We start from the raw sequence: 21584 nt of genomic DNA, 5'->3' as shown, positions 1-21584 counted from the left end.
CGGGTGCCCACAGTAAGAATGCCGGTGCTGCGAGCGGAGAACGAGGGGGGCCATCGCTGGACCCTGGGACAGGTAAGTGTCCGATTATTAAAAGTCAGCAGCTGCAGTATTTGTAGCTGCTGACTTTAATTTTTTTTTTTTTTTTTTTTTTTTTTTTTTAGGGGTCACCCCACTTTAAGAGGTTCTGGAGGGGGAGCTACTATTAAAAAAAAAGTACAAAAAAATAATTCACCTTTAATGCAGAGAATGCATTAAGGTAGTAAACATTTTACCTTTGTAACCACTTTAAGGATGTGAAGCTGGGTTTTGGGGTAATCTTAAAACTGTGGCATTTCATAAGACCTGCTGTGTCTCTTCAGCAAAGAAACAAACTTGCCTGGCTGTTTGCAATCTTTAATATGTATACTAAGGCGTTGCATGCACAGCTCAGTGTATCTTCTCAACAGACTCTAACCCATGCATTGACGTGGGATTTGTCATTGTGCCCCAGTTAATGAATATGGCCAAAGAACCAGCAAAGGCTGGGGTTAGATGCTGGCACAGGTGAGGGGAGGCAAGTAACGTTTAGCTACCTGTGATTTCTCTTGAAGTCCTAATGTTGTGGGCTCCTTGAGGGTAGGGACCAATGTGAGTGTGCAATGTATAGGGGTAGACACTCAGGTTGAACTGGATGGAGTAGTGTCTTCAACCTTACTATGAAACTATGACTTTGTCCCACACAGAGAGAAGACCGTTAGCAAGGAGTTCATGCGGAAATACATCCATGTGGCAAAGCTGTTCAAACCCCTGCTCACATCAGAGGCTGCCAATTACATAGCTGAAGAGTATTCGCGTCTAAGGAGCCAGGATCAGATGAGCACTGATGTGGCCCGGGTGAGTCCCAGTATTATCGCTGCTTGTTTTAGTTTCCCTTGCAGTGAGCACATTCTAGCTGCAGGTCTGTTCTCCTGGTAGTGTGACAAGTGCAAAACTAACCATTCTGCTTTTTGCTTCCAGACATCTCCTGTAACAGCTCGTAGTCTGGAGACTCTGATCCGTCTGTCCACAGCTCATGCCAAAGTGAGGATGAGCAAGACCGTACAGCTACAGGATGCCGAAGCTGCTGTGGAGCTCGTCCAGTATGCCTATTTTAAAAAGGTGACATTGCTGAATACATTAAAGTGCACCTGTTGGGACATGTAGGCTGCCATTGAGGAGTTCATCTTCTGAGAGTGAACTTCTTTGCTTTTCAGCTTTTTTTTTTTTTTTTTTTTGCCCATCTAACCTAGAGCGATTAATCGTAAAAAAAAAATCGTGATCTCTTTTAAACCACCCTCACGATCTTAAAGCGGAGTTCCGCCAAATTTTTTATTTTATTTTTAAAGTCAGCTACAAATACTGCAGCTGCTGACTTTTAAAATATGGACACTTACCTGTCCAGGGCTCCTGCGATGTCGGCACCCAAAGCCGATCTGTCCCTCAGGTGGAGGTGCCGGCATCTTCGGTAAGGGAATCGGGAAGTGAAGCCTTCGCAGGCGGGTTCCCTACTGTGCATGCACGGATGGTGCTGCGCATTCCCACTGGTCCCTGCTGTCTTCTGGGACCTGTGTGTCTCCCAGAAGAAAACAGAGGGGATGGAGGAGGTGCCAGATATAGCATAGATAGTCACAGTATCCGTGGATATCTATGCTATATCTATGCCCAGAAGTGGGAGCAAATACTTGGCTTATATGGGTATCTGCTCCCCCATGAAAGGTGCCAAATGTGACACTGGAGGGAGGATTCCGAAAAGTGGAAGTTCTTTTTTTTTTTTTTTTTTTTTTTTTTTTTTGTGGAACTCCGCTTTAATACACAATTTGCCTGATTCAGTGCAAAGAGTTCTCTACTCACTGCTGACAGCTGTCAAAAAAACAGGCAATCTGCAAAGTTTATCACATTTATCAGTGCTGGGAGATAACTATAAGTATAATTTTAGTTCTTTTTAGATCAAAGGGATGAATGTTGGTCTGTAAATAAGCTTGGTTTAACCACTTGGGCTTAATGTACACTTCTGGTAAATGTATGTTTAGGAGCAGTTTTTTTAGCTGCCCCTGAACTTTCCTCTGTTATGTTATCGGTACATGTACACGGGGTTATTTCTAGGCAGTTGCGTTTAGAGGCATATTTTGGAAAGCAAAAAGCATTCAGAATAGATGTTCAGAGGCATTTGAAATGCCAAATGCCTATAAATGTGGTAATTCGCATTTAGCTGCATTTTGTTTACACGCGTTTTTTCTATTTTTTTTTTTTTTTTAAATGCTCCATTTAAACACGGTAAAACTAGTTTTTTTTTTTTTTTTTTTTTAAACTGTTACTGTCAAGTTAAATTGTTCAGGAGAGGGTTTTAAAATCTCCTGTCTACATCAAGCCTTAAAGACTAAATCTTTTTCTGACAAGTTAAAATGTATTGTTTGCTAGAAATTTACTTGGAACCCCCGAACATTATATATAATTTTTTAGGAGAGACCCTAGAGCAGTGGTAGGCAACGTCGGTCCTCCAGCTGTTTTGAAACTACAAGTCCCATGAGACATTGCAAGACCCTGACAATCACAGGCATGACTCGCAGAGGCATGATGCGATTCGTTGTTTCGACACAACTGGAGGGCTGTGTTTGCCTACCCTTGTCATAGAACAGTGATTGCAAACCTTGGCACCCCAGATGTTTTGGAACTGCCTTTCCCATGATGCTCCAACTACATTGTACAGTGCACGAGCATCATGGGAAATGTGGGTCCAAAACATCTGGGGTGCCGAGGTTCACCATCACCTAGAGAATAAAATGGCTGTTGCAATATTGTCACACGGTATTTGCGCAGCGGTCTTTTAAACATTTTTTTGTCAAAAATACACTTTAATGAAAAAAAACTAAACGGTATATATATAATATATATATATATATATATATATATATATATATATATATATATATATATATATATATATACCGTATTTTTCGGACTATAAGGCGCACGTAAAAGCCTAAATTTTCTCATAAAATCGACCGTGCGCCTTATAATCCGGTGCGCCTTATATATGACCTTCGTGGAAAAAGCCACCCGGTCTCTTACCGTAAACTGACGTACCGTAAACCTCTCTTAGGTTGTTCTACTGCGTGACTGATAGCGATGAGTTTGAAATCCGCTTCGTAAGCATGTCTCTTAACAGGAGCCATTTTTGGGGCAGCGGGTATACCGTAGAAAATGAACGAATGAATGCGCACACCTCCTGACTAAGATGGCCGTAATGCCCAATCCAAGCAGTGCAGCTTCGTGAGCATTACGGCCATCTTAGTCAGGAGGTGTGCGCATTCATTCGTTCATTTTCTACGGTATACCCGCTGCCCCAAAAATGGCTCCTGTTAAGAGACATGCTTACGAAGCGGATTTCAAACTGAAGGCTATCAGTCATGCAGTAGAGCATGGAAATAGAGTAGCTGCGAGAGAATTCAACATTAATGAATCAATGGTACGAAAGTGGAGGAAGCAAGAAGATGCCCTGCGCCAGGTAAAGAAGACCAAACTGAGTTTCCGAGGAAACAAAGCAAGATGGCCACGGTTGGAGGACAAAATTGAACAGTGGGTTATTGAACAGAGAACCGCAGGTAGAAGCGTCTCTACTGTCTCTATTCGACTCAAAGCAACAGCGATCGCACGCGACATGGAGATCAACGACTTTCGAGGAGGTCCCTCTTGGTGCTTCCGTTTCATGAAAAGGCGGAATCTCTCTATCCGCACAAGAACCACTATGTCACAGCAACTGCCAAAGGATTACGAAGAAAAGATGGCCATTTTCCATACCTACTGCAAGAACAAGATCAATGAACAGAAAATCCGACCAGAGCACATCACCAACATGGACGAGGTCCCCCTTACCTTTGATATCCCTGTAAACCGTACTGTCGAGAGAACAGGGACCAGTACGGTATCTATACGCACTACAGGAAACGAAAAGTCATCCTTCACTGTAGTTCTCGGTTGCCAGGCTAATGGCCAGAAACTACCACCCATGGTAATTTTCAAGAGGAAGACTCTGCCAAAAGAAAAGTTTCCGGTTGGCATCATCATCAAGGCTAACCCGAAGGGCTGGATGGACGAGGAGAAGATGAGTGAGTGGCTGAGAGAGGTTTACGTCAAGAGACCGGGCGGCTTTTTCCACGAATCTCCATCCCTATTGGTCTGTGACTCCATGCGCGCCCATCTGACAGATACTGTCAAAGCCCAAGTGAAGAAAACTAATTCGGTGCTTGCCATCATTCCAGGTGGATTAACCAAAGAACTGCAGCCACTAGATATAGGTGTCAACAGGTCGTTTAAAGTTAAACTGCGAGCTGCGTGGGAGCATTGGATGACAGAAGGCGAACACACATTCACCAACACAGGGAGGCAACGCCGGGCGAGTTACGCCACTATCTGCCAGTGGATCGTGGATGCCTGGGCGAAGGTATCAGTCACCAGTGTAATCCGAGCTTTCAAGAAGTCCGGAATTATCACTGAACAGCTAAGTACCGGTACCGATGACAGCAACGAGCCTGACTCGGATACTGATGAGAATGATGAGAGGGATACGGGCGTGCTTGATGCCGAAATCGCCCAATTGTTAAACTCAGACACTGAAGATGAAGAATTTGATGGATTTGCGGGAGAAGAATAAAGTGAAAAAGTGAGTGTCTGGTTTTGTACGGTATTCACCGGTAACTGAACAGTGTTAATAGTTATTGAAGAATAAAGTGAAAAAATAATTGTCTGGTTTTGTATTTAATTGAACAGTGTTAAGAGTTATTGTTATAGACCATTTTATGGTTATTGCTAAAGAGTTGAATAAAATTTGACTTACAGTACCGCATCCGAGTTGTGTTTCATTAAATGCGCCTTATAATCCAGTGCGCCTTATAGTCCGATGCGCCTTATATATGGAAATATCCATTATATTAGCCGGTCGTTGCTAGTGCGCCTTATAATCCGGTGCGCCTTATCGTCCGAAAAATACGGTATATATATATATATATATATATATATATATATATATATATATATATATATATATATATATTTTTTTTTTTTAATTATGAAAGATGTTACTCTAAGAATCATGAACTTTATTCTAGGAAAAATTGTGATTCTCATTTTAGCCAGAATCTTGCAGCTCTAACCTTTTTATAAAGATTTCATCAAGTGCAGTAAAGGGAGATTGTCAATCTTTATAATGAAGTAGTTGACGTCAGGGCAAAATTAAAAATGCAGTATCTCTTCAATGCATGCACAATTGTCCACCGTATTCCTATTGCTCAACTCTGGGAAACAGAAATGACTCCTGTTGTCACCAGAACAGGACATAATGGGAATTTTCCTTAATATGGCTATAAACAAAAGGTTGAAGCGCACTTGGCTCAGTAGGTTCATTACAGCTGAATTCATAGGGTATGCATTAATACACAAAGAAGTCTCATTAAATCGCATATCTGCGCACACACTAATGCATGTAATCAAGCATGTCAACATGTAGAGCAATGCACTTTAAAAATGCGTGCATAGGTGTATCTAGCTCCAGAAAGTCGGCCTGAGAAACTAGCCACTGTTGTGGTCTGAATAGCATGCCAGAATTCCTTTCAATGTTCTTTTTGAGATGGAAGGTGGTGGTGAAATTCTTATGCACTGCCACTATGTGTCGCTGTGCAGCAGCTGTCAGCGCTCAGTTGTGGATTTCAGCATGCTAAATGTTTGGGTTCTTTTACTTTCGTTTGCTGCTGAGGTGCTCCAATGCATTTTCAGGAATCTATGCTTTCTACTTGATTGGGTGTGTGTAAAGGCAACCAGTCAGTCATTTTTATTTAACCTCTTCCTGACCAGCCTATAGCGGATTTAAAGAGGAAGTAAACCCTGATGGGTTTACTTCCTCTTTCATTCCCTGCAAAGGTAAAGCCCATTATGTGTCACTTACCTGACACAGGAGCCAGCGAAGTCGCCGCTGTCCCCTGTAGTCCGCCGCATCCATCTTGTTAGTGGGGTCGCACAGCTCCGCCGCTGTCATTCGGCGAAGCCGCGATGACGTCACTCCCGCGCATGCGCACGGGAGTCGACACGCGCGGCAGCTCCATTCTTGGAAATGCCGCGCTCAGTGCGCCTGCGCGCCAGACAGCGGTGCCCATTTTCGGGCAAATATCTCCTAAACCATATAGATTTAGGAGATATTGCTTGGACCTACAGGTAAGCCTTAATCTAGGCTTACCTGAAGGTCAAAGTGGTTTGTAAGGGTTTACAACCACTTTAATGCTACAGGGCTGCTGCACATAATCACACGTGTGGTATATATGTGTTTCTGCACCCTTGGGTTTCGTGCATGAGCAATTTTTTTTTTCTTTTTTTCTTGACACAGCAGGGGCTGATCAGCGGTTCCCGTGGACCCAATGTCCGCGGGGGGCCCACTGAAGTGTTTTACCCAAGTCTGAAAATGGCATAATACAAATGTGAAGCATTTCATTGATACAAAGTGACAAACATTGCTAACAAATGAAATTTATTCTGATCTTATAACCATAATTTAATGAGCAAAGTTGCCTTATACAACTAATGAAATACAGGTAGCTGTTCAAGCAATGTATTTGTGATGCAAACATCAAAAATAAGGCATGCATCAAAATGTTAATGTTCTTTTGCAAACATTTCTCTAAAATCCACACAAGTGAAACTCACAGAACACGAGTTGCATCGAGATATTTGGGGATATTCTAGGGTGGGAGGTGACCAGTTGCTAGGAATCCAATGATGTCGGTAGCTTGACCTTGCTGTCTCATTTTTAGGTTCTGGAGAAGGAGAAGAAGCGGAAGAAGAAAGATGAGGGTTCTGATACTGAGGAAGAAGAGGGGCAGACTGAAAGGAAGACCAGGAAGAAAAGGTCAGTAACCTTCTACCATCTGTAGTGAGTGGTTGTATACCTTGTTCATCAAAGTGACATTGTAGGTGGACAGCTAAGTACAGTATTACAGCCAAGGCCAGAAGTTTTGAGAATGACACAAATATAAATTTTCACAAAGTCTGCTGCTTCAGGGTTTTTAGATCCTTTTTGTAAGATGTTACTATTGTATACTAAAGTATAATTACAAGCATTGCATAGGCGTCAACGGCATTTATTGACAATTTAAGTTTATGCAAAAAGTCAATATTTGCAGTGTTGACCCTTCTTTTTGAAGACCTCTGCAGATCCCCCTGGAATGCTATGAACTTCTGGGCCACATCCTGACTGATGGCAGCCCGTTCTTGCATTATCAATGCTTGGAGTTTATCAGAATTTTTTTTTTTGTGTTCACCCGCTTCCTGAGGATTGACCACAAGTTCTCAATGGGATTAAGGTCTGGGGAGTTTCCTGGCCATGGACCCAAAATTTCCATGTTTTTTTTCTCCAAGCCACTTATCATTTTTTCCTTATAACAAGGTGCTCAATCATGCTGGAAAAGGCATTGTTAATCACCAAACTATTGGATGGTGGGGAGAAGTTGCTCTCGGAGGATGTTTTTGTACCATTCTTTATTCATGGCTGTGTTCTTAGGCAAAATTGTGAGTGAGCCCACTCCCTTGGCTAAGAACCAACCCCACACATGAATGGTCTCAGGATGTTTTACTGTTGGCATGACACAGGACTAATGGTAGGGCTCACCTTTTCTTTTCAAGACAGTTTTTTTCCAGATGCCCCAAACAAAGGGGATTTATCAGAGAAAATGACTTTACACCCCAGTCCTTAGCAGTCCAATCCTACCTTTTGCAGAATATCAGTCTTTTTTTATTTTTTTTTTCCCTGGAGAGAAGTGGCTTTGCTGCCCTTCTTGAGACCAGGCCATCCTCCAGAAGTCTTCTCATGGTGTGTGCAGATACCCTCACACCTGACTGCTTTCATTCCTGAGGAAGCTCTGCACTGGTGTTTCCCTGATCCTGCAGCACAATTAACTGTAGGAGACGGTCCTGGCGGTTGCTGGACTTTCTTGGGCGCCCTTAAGCCTTCTTCACAAATGCAGTGGAAATGTCTTTTTATGGTATTACGTTATTTTCATGGCAAAGAGAGACTTTGCAATTGTAATTCATCTGATCACTCTTCATAACATTCTGGAGTATATGCGAATGCCATAAAAAAAAAAAATGGAGGCAGCAGACTTTGTGAAAATTTTCTATTTTGTTTCATTCTCAAAACTTTTGGCCAGGCCTATATGTTTATGTGAACTGTTCGGCCAGTCTTGTGTACTGATCAGCCTCATGGATAGGTAGGTTACACAGCTTTAGTAGGGAATAGTGGAGAATCTTGGCAGTAGAGGGGGGTAACTGAATCGCATGACTGGCCTAGCAAAGTTACAAATCTTTGCCTACAATATTTAGCCTGTCTCTGCCATGCCCTAATCCTTTTTGCTTCTACTGCATTGGCCCTTCATGTTCAAATGCAAGTTGCTTTTTCTGATTGTGTGTCGAAAGCAAATTGATTACTTGTGCTTTATCTGCTTTGATTTGTATTTTAGAAAATCCAGCACTGCTGAGGGAGAGACGCATGACCCCTACGACTTCAGTGATGCAGAAGAGGAGACCCCTGATGGTTAGTATTGTTTGATTTAAAGTTATTGTAAATTTTTTTTTATTTGTATTAAAATAACTGATTTTGCACAGAGCAGTCCTCTTCTTGGGTCCCTTGGTGAGTGCCCCCGTAGTGAGCCGCATGCTATGGTTTGTGGGGGCGAGCCCTACTGTGTGCATAAAATAGCATTAGCCAATCGCTCCCACTGCTGTACCTAAGCCAGTGAGGAGGGAGAGAACCTCAGCTCTCTCGCACATTGCTGGATCAGGCTTTGGTAAATGTTTTTGTTGGGGGGGAGCGCAGGAGTGTTTTTATTTATTTTTATTTTTTCCCTAGAATACATTAAGGTTAAAAAAAACTTTCTGACTTTGCAACCACTTTAACGTTGCTTGTTAATTGTAATACTTTTTTTTTTTTTTTTCTTCCCTCCCACAGTTCAGTCACATGCACCAGAGACCCCAGCAGAGAAAGAGAAGGAGAAAGAGACCGGGCTGTCTGGAGACAGGTGAGTCTGGTGTCTCGGCTGATACTCCCAATTACTTTCCATACTTTAGCTGAAGGGTCACTCCAACCACAAGTGGTATTTCAGCCTCAAGTGAGGTGGTTGTCCTCCTTGGAGGCTTCACTCTCTTGGATAGTCCTTCAGTCTGAGTTAGGGCAGGTTGAAGTACTCCAGGTGTCTGTGTCCTCTGGTTAACAGGAATTCATTTTTGCAAGTGATAGATTCCTATTGATTGCCATGACGGTTGTCATGGCATAAAAATTCAATGTTCCCGTGACCAATAAAAAGCAATTTAAAGTGACCCTGTCCCTGTTGTACACTTTTGAAAGCTTGCCAAATGTAGAAAGTGTATTTATCTGCTGCTTGAGCTGCCAGAACACTGATCCGATCTTTAGAAATCTCCTTTGAAGCAAAACCCAATGGTTTGGGATTGTCAGTTCACTGGTTCCTTCTGACCTCCATGTCATCACTATCTTTTATAATGAATGGAGGTCAGAAGGAAGGATCCAGTGAGAGCTGCAGAGAACCCAGGAGATAAATTGAAGTGTCTAGTTATACTTTAATCCTAAAATTTGAAAGAAAACGGGCAACATTTTTTTCTTTAGGTTCAGTCTTTCTCAAACTGTCCCACGTGAGATTAGAATCCCCCCCCCCCCCCCCGATTGCTAGCATTTTGAAAACTTGAACATATCGAAAAAATTGAATGTTAAATCACTTTTGCAAAAGTTAAAAAAAAGTAACCTATATAAAAACGCAATATCTATCAGTCTGTCATTCATTGGTTCCTTTCGTAACGTAAAACTTGTGTGAGATCTCGGGAGAACTTGATCGCTCTAATTATAATATATTAGAGACCGTTCCATTCCAACTTCAATGCTGATAAATGAAGTTTGTTCATTGTTTAGCGATGGAGAAATAATAAAAATGTGTGGCCATGTGCATATGTTTATAAAAAATTTGACAAATAAGCGTAAGCAGTTGATACCTCTCCCACAGCGCTCATGGAATCTTAAAATATTTTAACACAATATAAACAGCCTCTATAGCAATAAATCGATAATCCCAAAAATGTTACAGAAAACACTAACATAGCGCTAATCGGTCACAATGTAAGTGAGTGTGATGATAAAGTCCAATTATGTATATGTTATGAATAATGTCCATCAAGCCAAGTTCATGCGGGGTTAAATCCAGCTGAATACCATCACCATACCGTGTGTGCAATACTCCCCCCAAGGTGATGAACTTGCCAGACAATGAATTTTAAGCTTGTATTTTTAAAAAAATCACTTTCAGCAGGCACTGTGTCTCTCCATCTAGGGTATTGCTCACCGCAAGCAAAAGAAGAGTGCACATAGCATAATTGAGTAACATTTCTTGATATTAAAATATTTTACCCTTACAGATATGCACTTACAATGTTAAAAGGTAAAAAAGCATGTAAGAGGTATTGAAATCCTCAATATCTCATCATTATCTTGTCTACCTCTCAACGCTCTGCTGATTTCTCGCGCAGCAGTGTTCCCGGGATGGGGTAAACAGTCCGACGTGGGTTGCTACATGGTCACACACACTGACGTTTCGTCATCACTTCGTCAGAGGGCGGTGGCCACACAGCGCAGCCTTATCATTAAATACTCCTACAAGCCCTGTGGAATTAACCCTAGTCACGCTCGTTTGTATCCATTTGATCCACGGCGCCTGCCGCTTCTCATCCATAATACTTATGCCGTCTAATAGCTCCATGTTTAAACTTTCAAACAGTATATAATAATTAAATTAATCATTAAATGTCACAATGTTCCACCATTATATATGAGGGCAAATACACTAAACCAACCTCACTGTATTTTGAAATCGGATCAGTGAAAACACTCTCGATCTCAGCCAATTGTTACTTGTATGGTGACACTCCAAGAAAAACACAGATCAACGGTGAAACTGGGTGTTATGATTCAGATCCCAGTTCAATTCCACCATCAATAACATGCTCTTTCTATCACTATTCTTTTAGTTCACCACCACACATATCCGCTTTTTATGTGTACTGGATATATTGGATTAAGTAATGCCGAATAGATTGGAATTGTATAAAATATTATGTGCGTGTTGCAGTAAAAGAAGTGATAGAGCACATTATTGATGGTGGAATTGAACTGGGATCTGAATTGTAACACCCAGTTTCACCGTTGATCTCTGTGTGTGTTTAGTATTGCACTCTTCATTTATGACATGATATACAAATTCTTTAGCAATGTTCTTCTCCCCACCCAATCCCGTTTGTTGCTAAAATTCTACTGCTTTGTTCACAGGCTGAAGACTTTCAAGGCCGGTCTTTTAGATGCCTTTAAATCTGCCCACGCTCAATCCATCGCTATGCCAGCCCTCATGGATGCCCTCAACAAGAACAATGACTCTCCGTTCTCACCGGGCGAGGTGAAGGCTGCTTTGGAGTTTATGGAGGAAGCAAACCATATAATGGTTTCAGAAAACATTGTATTCTTGATCTAATGGACAATGGTGGACTTTAACTTGTGAAAGACCTGAATATGGATGTCTCTGGCTCAAATGACTTTACATCTTCCCTTCATGGGGCGGGGGAGCTCCAAGTAGTGTCTATCCTACATTTCTGCAAGCGTTTTATACTTCTCATCAGGGCTTATTTTAATGTACAATTTTAGAAACTCCTGCAACTTCAAAGATTTGTAGCTCACTTTTTATGCCAGACTGTAAATATACATCAAGATTGTATCATGCTTTGTCTTGGGTGGGAAAAGACTTTTAACGTGTTTTTATAGAGGTATTTTACCCCGTCAGACTGCTTTGTTGCAATGTTTAATTTGTATAGCTATTTACCCTGTTCATAGGGTACTTTCAATGTAAAGTTTACTTTGTTTTAAATATGTTGAATGTTGCTCCCTAATTTTACTTTGATAAACATCTTATGCCTATATGTAATATTGGAAATTAATGTTTTTATTCATTGTAGTTTTTATCTAATATTGCTATTGAGGTGTTCAGACGTGAAAGCAGAACCCAGGCAGGAAAATACACAGGCATGTACATTCTTAGATTTTTGTGTTCATTTCTTCCAGATTTGTGCTGTAATCCAGTGTGACTTTACCTCCTGCAGGATCTTCCTGTAATAATGTCTTATCTATATTCCTATCACACATAGTCCTGGCAAATAAGGCTCACAAAATGGTGGGTGCTGCAGTGATCATCTGGGTCATGGAAACATCAAGCAAGTGTACATATTTACCAGCACACCATGGATCAACAGTCACTGTCCAAAGGTTTCTTTTTTTTTTTTTATTATTGCAGAGATCACATCAGAGACAAGTGCAATGTTTTGGAGCCACGCAGGACCCCTTTGTCAGGCATGTGATCACATGCCTGACAAAGTGGTCCTTCAGAACTCTGAAACGTTGCACTTATTGCAGAGATCACATCACAGAGACAAGGAAAAAAAAAAAACATTTGGACAGTGATTGTTGATCCATGATTTGCTGGCAAATATGTACAATTCCTGTAATAAAGACCATTCATTGGTGCTCTTTCTCCTTGTGCAGGTTGACTGATTTCATATCTGTCCCTTTATGACGTTTCCTGCAGGCAGCCTGTAGTGGATGCGGACTACTGGGTCCCTCCCATGGCTCTGCATAGTGATGTCACCACTATATTTTTAAGGTAATATCTGGGTTTTTCATCTGTTTGGGGCACATAGTGGATATACACTCACTGGTCGCTTTATAAGGGTACACCTTGCTAGTACCGGGTTGGACCCCCTTTGCCATGAGAACTGCCCTCATTCTTCGTGGCATAGATTCCACAAGGTGTTGGGAAACATTCCTCAGATTTTGGTCAAAATTGACATGATAGCATTACACAGTTACTGTAGATTTGTCGGCTGCGAATTTCCTGTTTCCACCACATCCCAAAGTGGCTCTGTTGCAGGGATATGCAATTAGTGGACCTCCAGCTGTTGCAAAACAAGTCCCATCATGCCTCTGGGTGTCATGCTTGTGGCTGTCAGTCTAGTAAGCCTGACACCCGCAGGCATGACACCCAGAGGCATGATGGTGGGACTTGTAGTGCAACAGCTGGAGGTCCGCTAATGCCTCATGGGATTTGTAGTTCTGCAACAGCTGGAGGTCCGCTAAATGCATATCCCTGCTTTATTGGATTGAGATCTGGTGACACTGGAGGCCATTGGAGTACAGTGACCTCATTGTCATGTTCAAGAAACTAGTGGTGAGATGATTTGAGCTTTGTGACATGGTGCATTATCTTGCTGGAAGGAACCATCAGAAGATGGGTACACTGTAGTCTTAAAGGGATGGACATGATCGGCAACAATACTCAGGTAGGCCGTGGCATTCAAACAATGCTCAATTGGTACTAAGGGGCCCCAAAGTGTGCCAAGAAAATATCCCCCACACCATTGCACCCCTGCCAGCCTGCATTGATGATATAAGGCAGGATGGATCCATGCTTTCATGTTTACACAAAATTCTGATAATACCATCTTAATGTTGCAGCTGAAATTGAGACTCATCAGACCAGGCAATGTTTTTCCAATTTTGGTGAGCCTGTGTGAATTGTAGCCTCAGTTTCCTGTTCTTAGCTGACAGTAGTGGCACTTGGTGTGGCCGCCTGCTACTTCAAGGCTCAATGTGTTCAGAGATGGTATCCTGCATACCTTGGATGTAACAAGTGGTTAGTTGAGTTACTGTTGGCTTTCTATCCTCTGGAACTAGTCTATTTTTTTTTTCCTTCGTCCTACCATACATACTCTCCTTGCATCATTACATGCAATTGCCAGAAGCAGTTAGACACCGGGCCCTTTTGGGTCTAGGTGAGCATGTAACTTGTTTCCCCCAGGTAAGTGCCATGTGGTTTGGCCCTGTGATAGTACATGGAGTGCAATGGATAAAATGAGTCCAAAGCCCTGTGTAAGTACTGTCAAGTCAGTGTGGAGCTTACGTAGACTTTACAGAGATGTCCTCAGTCCAAGCAACAGCTGAGCACTGTGGGAACATAGAAAGGCGAGTGTGTTCTCAGCTGGAGACCATTAAATCCCATCTCGTGGGGGGGTGTGTAACCTTGCGATTAGGCTGCCCCCTATACTACAAAGGTTACATTTTTGTGTAGGTCCAGAGGAGCAGTTTTTGCACAGGCACAAATCCCCTTGTTCTGAGGGCTCAGGTGGAATTACTCAAACTGAAATATCCCTTTCAGAAGTCATCTTAGACCCAGCCCAAAAGCGGAAATCATTTATGGCATGACGCCGGACACAATCAAATCGAAAGTGATCTTCAGAACAAATGCCTTGCTTTGAGACCTCGTGTAGAGTTGGTCTGAACTCTGACAGACCTCTCAATCTGCTTATGCAAGAGAATTCTGGGAAAGATGGTGGCTTTTTTTAAAGGCAGTTCTTTGTGCCCACTTTCATTCCAGCCCACTCCCCCTTGACGTCTTGTCAATGTGGAACAGGAGCATGCAGGTCTTTGATTCCTTGAGGGAAGTTACACCCCATAATGAGACTGTTAAGACTGATGGATTTCTTCATGGTTGCTTGAGATGGGGCAAATTGTGCTACCCTCTGTCCTTGAGGGTCCTAATGATGGATGCCAGACTGGTGGGCAGAGTTGGAGTTCTGGACAGTCTCTCACTCCTGCAGTGACCAAGTTCCCTGGACTGAGTGTTGCCCTGAAAATCCTGGAACTGAGTGCTTTGGAGCCCTCCCTGTAAGGGTTTGGTTCAGTTATATCATCAGGCGGTGCAGGAAAAAGTGGATCTCATCTTGTCTTAGGTGGAACTTCGTGCCCTCACCTTGTCTGCCATCCACATCCCCACTGTAGAAAATAGGCAGGGTTATGGTCACCCAGAAGCGATGACCTGACATTACGTCTGGTTTACTTGGCTGTAAACGGTGCCATTTTTAAAAATAAAAGCATTTTATCACAAAGATTTTGGTGTGATCAAATGGTTTTAAGAGCAGAGGAAGGATTTAGAGCTCTCCCTAAAGAGTACCTGTCACTGCCTATTGCAGTCGCAATGGAATTTTACATTTCTTGCGGCAGCAATAAGCGTTTAAATGTTTTTTTAATTCTATTTTTTTTAAGTGCCTCCGCCCACCTGTGCTTGAGTGCAAAGGAGGATGAACGTTAACAGTAACTAGCACACATGCAAGGTATCGCCACGAGCCTCAGATCATGGCCCGGTAATTCTAGCACCTGACCACCTGTGTAAATCTAAAGTGTAAAGGCTTTTAAATCTTTACCTAAGAATAGTAAATGTAACTTTGTTGCCGTTAGGATTTGATATTGTGAGAATTTGGTACTGTAAAATACAATAAAATGGTGTTAAAATGAGACGTGGATGTTAGAGCAGAACATACACATACACATATATATATATATATATATATATATATATATATATATACACATACACACACACACACACATACATACATATATATATATATACATACATATATATATATATACATATATATATATATATATATATACACATACATATACACACATATACATACACATACATACATACATACATACATACGCATGCACACGCACTCGTACGTGTGTGAACCCACTTATAGTGGGATCAGAAAAAGGCGCGTGGATACTGATTTGTGGAGGTGAGGGCGGGGGGGGGGGGGGGGGGGAGGGGAGGGGGGGCGGCTAAGCAATTTTAAGTCTCATTAAAAAATCTCATGGAAAAAGTGTGATGGGTAAAAATTAGACAACTGAGTTGATTTCTATGTCCTCGTTGAGGCCTCCAGGCGTGAGGGTGTCTAACGTATATATCCAAAAAGTTTCCCTCTCGCAGAGACGTTTGAAACGTTCTGCGAGGGGGAAGGATCCAGGTATCTGTTCAAGGGCCCATACTTGCATGCCCTCTGTGGACCCTTGATGGTGTTCTTTAAAGTGTCGTGGGATAGTGAGATTGGAGTCCCCTTCTACTGATCGGCGGTGTTCGCCAAACCTTTTTCTTAGGGTACGAATGGTACGCCCTATATAAAGTAGATTGCAAGGGCAGCGGATTGCATATATTACAAACTCAGAGGAGCAGTTGTAGAACTCTTTTAGTTGGTATGTGTTGCCCTTTGTCGTAAAAGATTTTTGGCGGTGTTGGACAAATTTACAGGTGAGACGTTTTTGTTTCTTGCATTGGTACATGCCCTTCAGGGTGAGGAATGTCCTGAGTGGCTTTGGTTTGTTATCGGTTTTTAATTTGCTCGGGGCGATAAAACTTTTTATGTTGCGTGCTCTACGATATGTTATCTTGGGGGTATCTGTTATGGAGGTTTTTAACAGAGGGTCTTCTAGAAGGATACTCCAATGGTTTTTGAAGATTTTTTCCATTTTTTTGTGTTGGGAGTGATATTGAGTAATGAATCTGGTGCTGTGAGTTTGGGAATGGACAGTCGGTTTGTTCGGTGTGGTTTCATGTGGTTGGGGTGTGACCGGGTGTGTTACTGGCTGGGTGTCCAGGAATTTGGTGAAGGCTTCATCTACTAGGGTGGGGGGATAGCCTTTGTCTTCAAATTTTCTTTTAAACAGAGTGCCCTGCTCGATATAATCTGAGTTGTGAGTACAATTTCGTTTTAAACGATTAAATTGACTCTTTGGGATATTGGTGATCCACCTTGGGTGGTGGCAACTTTGGAAGTGTAAATATGAATTTCCTGCAGTGGGTTTTATGTGGTTTCTTGCGAAGATGGTTTTATTGATATGACAGAGTTCAAGATCTAAAAAGGGTAAGGTATCTGGACTGGATTCAAAAGTGAAAGATAGGCCTAGATCATTAGCGTTACAGTGTGAGACAAAGTGGTCTATGGGTGGTCCGGTGTTGTCCCATATGATGATAATATCATCTATATAGCGACCTATGTATATAATATGCTCTGTATATGGATTGTTGTTCCAAATGTAAAGAGTTTCCCAGAAGCCCATTGTCAGGTTTGCATAGCTAGGTGCAAAATTGGCACCCATAGCTGTCCCTTGGGTTTGTAAGTAGAATTTTTTATTGAAGGAGAAGTAGTTGTGGGTGAGGCAGAACTTTGTGGAATCTAAGATAAACTCTGCTTGTGCAGTTTTTAGGGATGGGTCTAGGGCTAAGAAGTGTTTTACTGCCTGAATGCCAACAGCATGGGGAATTGAAGTATAGAGGGAATTGACATCTAAGGACACCCATTGGTAGGTGGGCTCCCAGGAGTAGGTTTTTAGGATCTCTAGTAGGTGTGTACCATCTCGTATGTAAGTTTGGAGATTCTGTGCCAGTGGTTGCAGGAAATGGTCAATGTAGATAGAAAAGGGGCTGGTTATACTTTCCATTGCGGCAACAATTGGTCTCCCCGGGGGATTCTCTGAATTTTTATGTATTTTGGGAAGGTGATAGAAATAGGGAGTGTTATAATATGTTTTGGATAGAAAGGAAGCTTCTGCTTTTGTAATATTATCTCCAAGGGCTCGTTTTATGAGTGCTTTAGCTTCTATAGAGAAGAGGGGGAGCGGGTCACTTTTTAAGGGCTTGTATGTGTTATCGGAGAGTAGTCTGTTGGCCTCATTTAGATAGTCTTCCGAATTCTGGATTACTATGCCACCTCCTTTGTCTGCTGTTTTGATGACAATAGAGTTATTTTTTGCTAGACTTTGGAGAGCCCGGGCTTCTTGTGGGGTGAGGTTGTTCCTGTGATGATGCAGGGGGGAGGGGGGTGGCCTTAATTTACAAAGTCGTTTGATATCTGCATACACAACCTGGTAGAAACTTTGTATGTAAGGGCCTTTTGCCTGGCTGGGGTTGAAGATGGATTTTGGCCTAAGAGAAGTGTGTTTTATTGGGGGGGAATCTGGTTGATAATAAATGCAAGAAGTGTCTGAGAGACTAATGGTGGTGACGGCGGGGTCTTCATTCATATTGTATAATTCTTCCAAAATGGCTAGGCAGGGATCATCTTGGTATATATTTTTTGTACATAAAGGAGAGGTATTGTACATACTGGGTATTGTGGTATTGTTGGGATTTTCCTTATTGGATTTGATATTGAAAAAGCGTTTCACTGTGAGATTACGTATAAATTTGTTTAGATCCACAAATAAAGTGAAAGGGTTGGGCTGGCTGGTGGGTGCGAAGTTGAGTCCTTTATTAAGTAGAGAGATTTCATCTGGGACCAGGGTATGTGAAGAAAGGTTGTAGATTTTTATAGTTTGGCAAACTTTTCTTTGGGTTTTGTTTCTTCTCCCCCCTCTTCTGCCTCGTCTAGTTTTCTTTTTTGTGCAGGTTGAGGGGTTAGGACTAAAAAAGACTGGTCGTCTGTCTGTGTGGGAAACTCGAGAGGGCAATTTTGGACTATTTGTGAATAGGTTTTATATTGACCCATTGGAATGTTAGTATCATGTGTGCTTTGGAGAGACTGTTTTACAGGAACATCCGGAGTGGTTGTATTGGAGGTAGCCTGATTACTCTTTTTTGTGTGTCCTGGAGGGGTATTATCACCTCTATTGGTATTATTTTTATTACTATTTTTGTGTTGGTTGGGGGTGTTTGTTGGTTTGTTATTAATTGCACTGTCAATAGGAGTAGTGGTATATTTTCTATTTTGTAGGGTTTCTATATTTCTTTTTGGTTTTCTATACCGTTTAGGTTTTGGTTGTGAGGTGTGGGGGCTGTTCTCCCTTATGGGTTCTGGATTGTAGGACGATATGTGTTGTGTTGGTTGGTGTGTTTTGAGTATGGATGTTGGGAGGGATATTGGGAGGGAAGTATAGGAGGGTGGTGGGTTTTGAAGGGCCGAAAGGACGGTGGAAATTGGATCTGCATTAGAGGCACTGGAGCGTATTGTAATTTTATCCTTATTTTTACCTCTATTTTTATTGATTCTTTATATATTTTTTATATATATTTTTTTTATATATAAAAAATTTCTTTTTTATATATATATATATTCTTTATATGTATTTTTTCAATTTTTAACAACCTTCTTTTAATTCTTGCAAAATCCACTTCTATTTTATACCTTTAACAAGTATTTTCATAATTTTTTAAAACAATTTTTAAAACAATTAAATAAATAAAAAAGTTCCAACTCTTATCACTTTTTCCCACATCTTGTCCACACTATCCAACTTGTATCCACATACATTGATGGACACACACACAATAATCACATACAACCAGCCTGCAACACATGAGCAATCAACACCATGCTTTGGTCGGAACAGCTCCGCCCCATAAGGTGGAACCTAAACGACTAATTAGAACTGCCCCCTTTCCCTATTTAAACCACTCCAAACATAGTAACCCAGATGCCTGATGAAGGAGCACGCATGCTCCGAACGCGTGCAACGTAAACCACAACGAAACGTCATCGCAGTGCGCCCCTCAACATAACAACGAACGGACGAACGGACCTCCCTGACGCTGTTACACCAAGCTGTGCGACGCTGGGAACCACCGGCGCCACCGGACGAGAGATACAGCCGAACGAGTTACCGCTTCTCCTCGAGAGCCCTGCGATGCCCTCTAGATACATGATGTGCCTGAAACCTTCTGGTAGAGTGTGAGTGCATAACTTCACAAATTAAATGTCTTTGATTCAACAATACTGCACTTAGATTGGCGCTGTTTTTTCTTCTGTTTATGTCTTTTACAAAGTACCTTCTATCCTTGAACATGCTGCCTACCTGCCTGTGCTAAAGAAATCATCCCCTTTCTATGACTATTTCCACAACCAGTAACTGTGGACTATAATTTGTGATCCTGCCAGCTATCCATTACTTCTGCTGCATTTACTGACATACACAGCAAGGATTGCAAAACTCTGTGATAAGCAGACTTGACATCCCTAAATCCGCCACACCAATTTATCAACTTCAGCGTTTTTTTTCCCCCAAACCTTTTTCCCCTCCCCCATAAAAAAACCCCCTCTTTTTTCCTTCCTCACTCCCCCCATCCAGGACATATATAATCCAGCAGCGCAACGCACAAAAAAACAATTTTTTTAATAATGAGGCCCTAGTTACAACCTTTTTACATGGCCTCTCTGATAGAGTGAAGGATGAATTAGCAGGAAGATCCCTTCCTGCTGATCTGGACAGTGTCATCACCTTGTGTAACCAGATCGATATTCGCTTTCAGGAGAGGGCCCTGGAAAAAACACGCCAGCACTCCCCGTTCTTTAGGCAGCCTGAGCCTCCAGTCCCTTCTCTTCGATCCGAGGAACACCCCCTGCCTACTGAGGAACCTATGCACTTAGGCTGGAAGTTATCTCCCGAAGAACGTGCTAGGCGCAGAACTCTGGGCCTATGCCTATATTGTGGGACCAAAGGTCATTTCCGTGACACTTGTTCTCTTCGTCCGGAAAAACGCTCAGGGCTAATACATCTGGAAGGTGGAGTATTAGACCCTGAAATATCACTTTCACCTTCTCGTCTTCTCTTTTCTGTGTTGCTTCATGTCGGTGCTTCCTCTCGTTCGGTCTCAGCACATCTGGATTCCGGAGCTGCTGCCAATTTCATGGATTGGGAAACTGCATCCTCCATGAGCCTTACCCTTTTGCCCCTTACAACGCCATCAGTGGTCTTGACGATTGATGGCACTGTTCTCCCAGGGGGCCCTATCCACTTCCAGACTCTTCCTGTTAAGATGTCAGTAGGGACACTCCACCAGGAGTGGATATCCTTCCTTGTCTTACCTAAGGCTTCATCTCCTATCATATTAGGTCTTCCTTGGTTACGGCTCCATTCTCCACACGTTGACTGGTCTGCTGGACAGATCCTGGCTTGGGGTTCCTCCTGTTCCTCTTCCTGCCTACTCAAGGGTACCCCAAAAGAGAAACTTCCTGTTGCCACCATCCCAGTATCTTCTGCTCTTCCCGTTGTATATAGCGATCTCTGGGATGTGTCCTGCAATAGTCAGACTGGTGCACTCTATGGCTCATGTGGTACTCTGGATGAGGGGCCCACCTGTGAACCTGAGTCGATCTTTCACTCCAGTTTGCATAACCATTTACCCTTGCCTGTCCCTGATCTCCCTTGGACGCACAGCCAGGCTAACTTGTCTGCAAGTTCCAGAGTTGCTATGCCCTGTGATGCGATTGAGATGGTCGCTACACCTGACAATATTATTCAGTTGGCCTCTGCACCAGTTATGCCAGTCCAGCCCATGCCCAATGAGCTTCCTGCTTCTTGTTCAGGACCTTCTGTAACCTGGCCTCTCCCTACTGCTACTATGTCCGTTCAAACCCGTTTAAGAGGCTCAATCCATCCTTTGGATAGACTGCCTCATTCAGCCAGGTGGGGTTTTCAATCTTTTTCTCAGGGTTCTCTGCATTCTGTTTGTGTTTCAGCTATCCAGCCTGACTCTTGTGACATGTTACCTTCTAAGCAACCTGACCTCGGGGATCCATTGACCCCTGCCCAGTCTGGTGGTCCTGTGCTGGATCTCCAGCTCCTCTTTAAGGGTGTGGGGGACCCTGCT

The 21584-nt window shown here is 42.5% G+C and overlaps 1 protein-coding gene across 1 annotated transcript in view; it reads left to right on the top strand.

The window, feature by feature from the left end:
* The window catches only part of MCM3 (minichromosome maintenance complex component 3), a 35381-nt gene extending 23239 nt beyond the window's left edge, over positions 1-12142 (top strand). The window contains exons 12-17 of the mRNA XM_077489020.1: positions 723-873; positions 997-1137; positions 6816-6910; positions 8517-8590; positions 9005-9074; positions 11384-12142. Coding sequence (XP_077345146.1) covers positions 723-873; positions 997-1137; positions 6816-6910; positions 8517-8590; positions 9005-9074; positions 11384-11582 — 730 coding nt within the window. The 3' untranslated portion in view covers positions 11583-12142. The remainder of the gene's footprint in view (positions 1-722; positions 874-996; positions 1138-6815; positions 6911-8516; positions 8591-9004; positions 9075-11383) is intronic.
* The last annotated feature ends 9442 nt before the right edge of the window (positions 12143-21584 follow it).

Source organism: Lithobates pipiens, unplaced genomic scaffold (assembly GCF_037356315.1).
Source record: "Lithobates pipiens isolate NorthernLeopardFrog02 unplaced genomic scaffold, aLitPip1_a1.2 Scaffold_18, whole genome shotgun sequence".
NCBI classification, from domain to species: Eukaryota; Metazoa; Chordata; class Amphibia; order Anura; family Ranidae; genus Lithobates; species Lithobates pipiens.
This window is presented reverse-complemented; position numbering and strand designations above follow the sequence as displayed.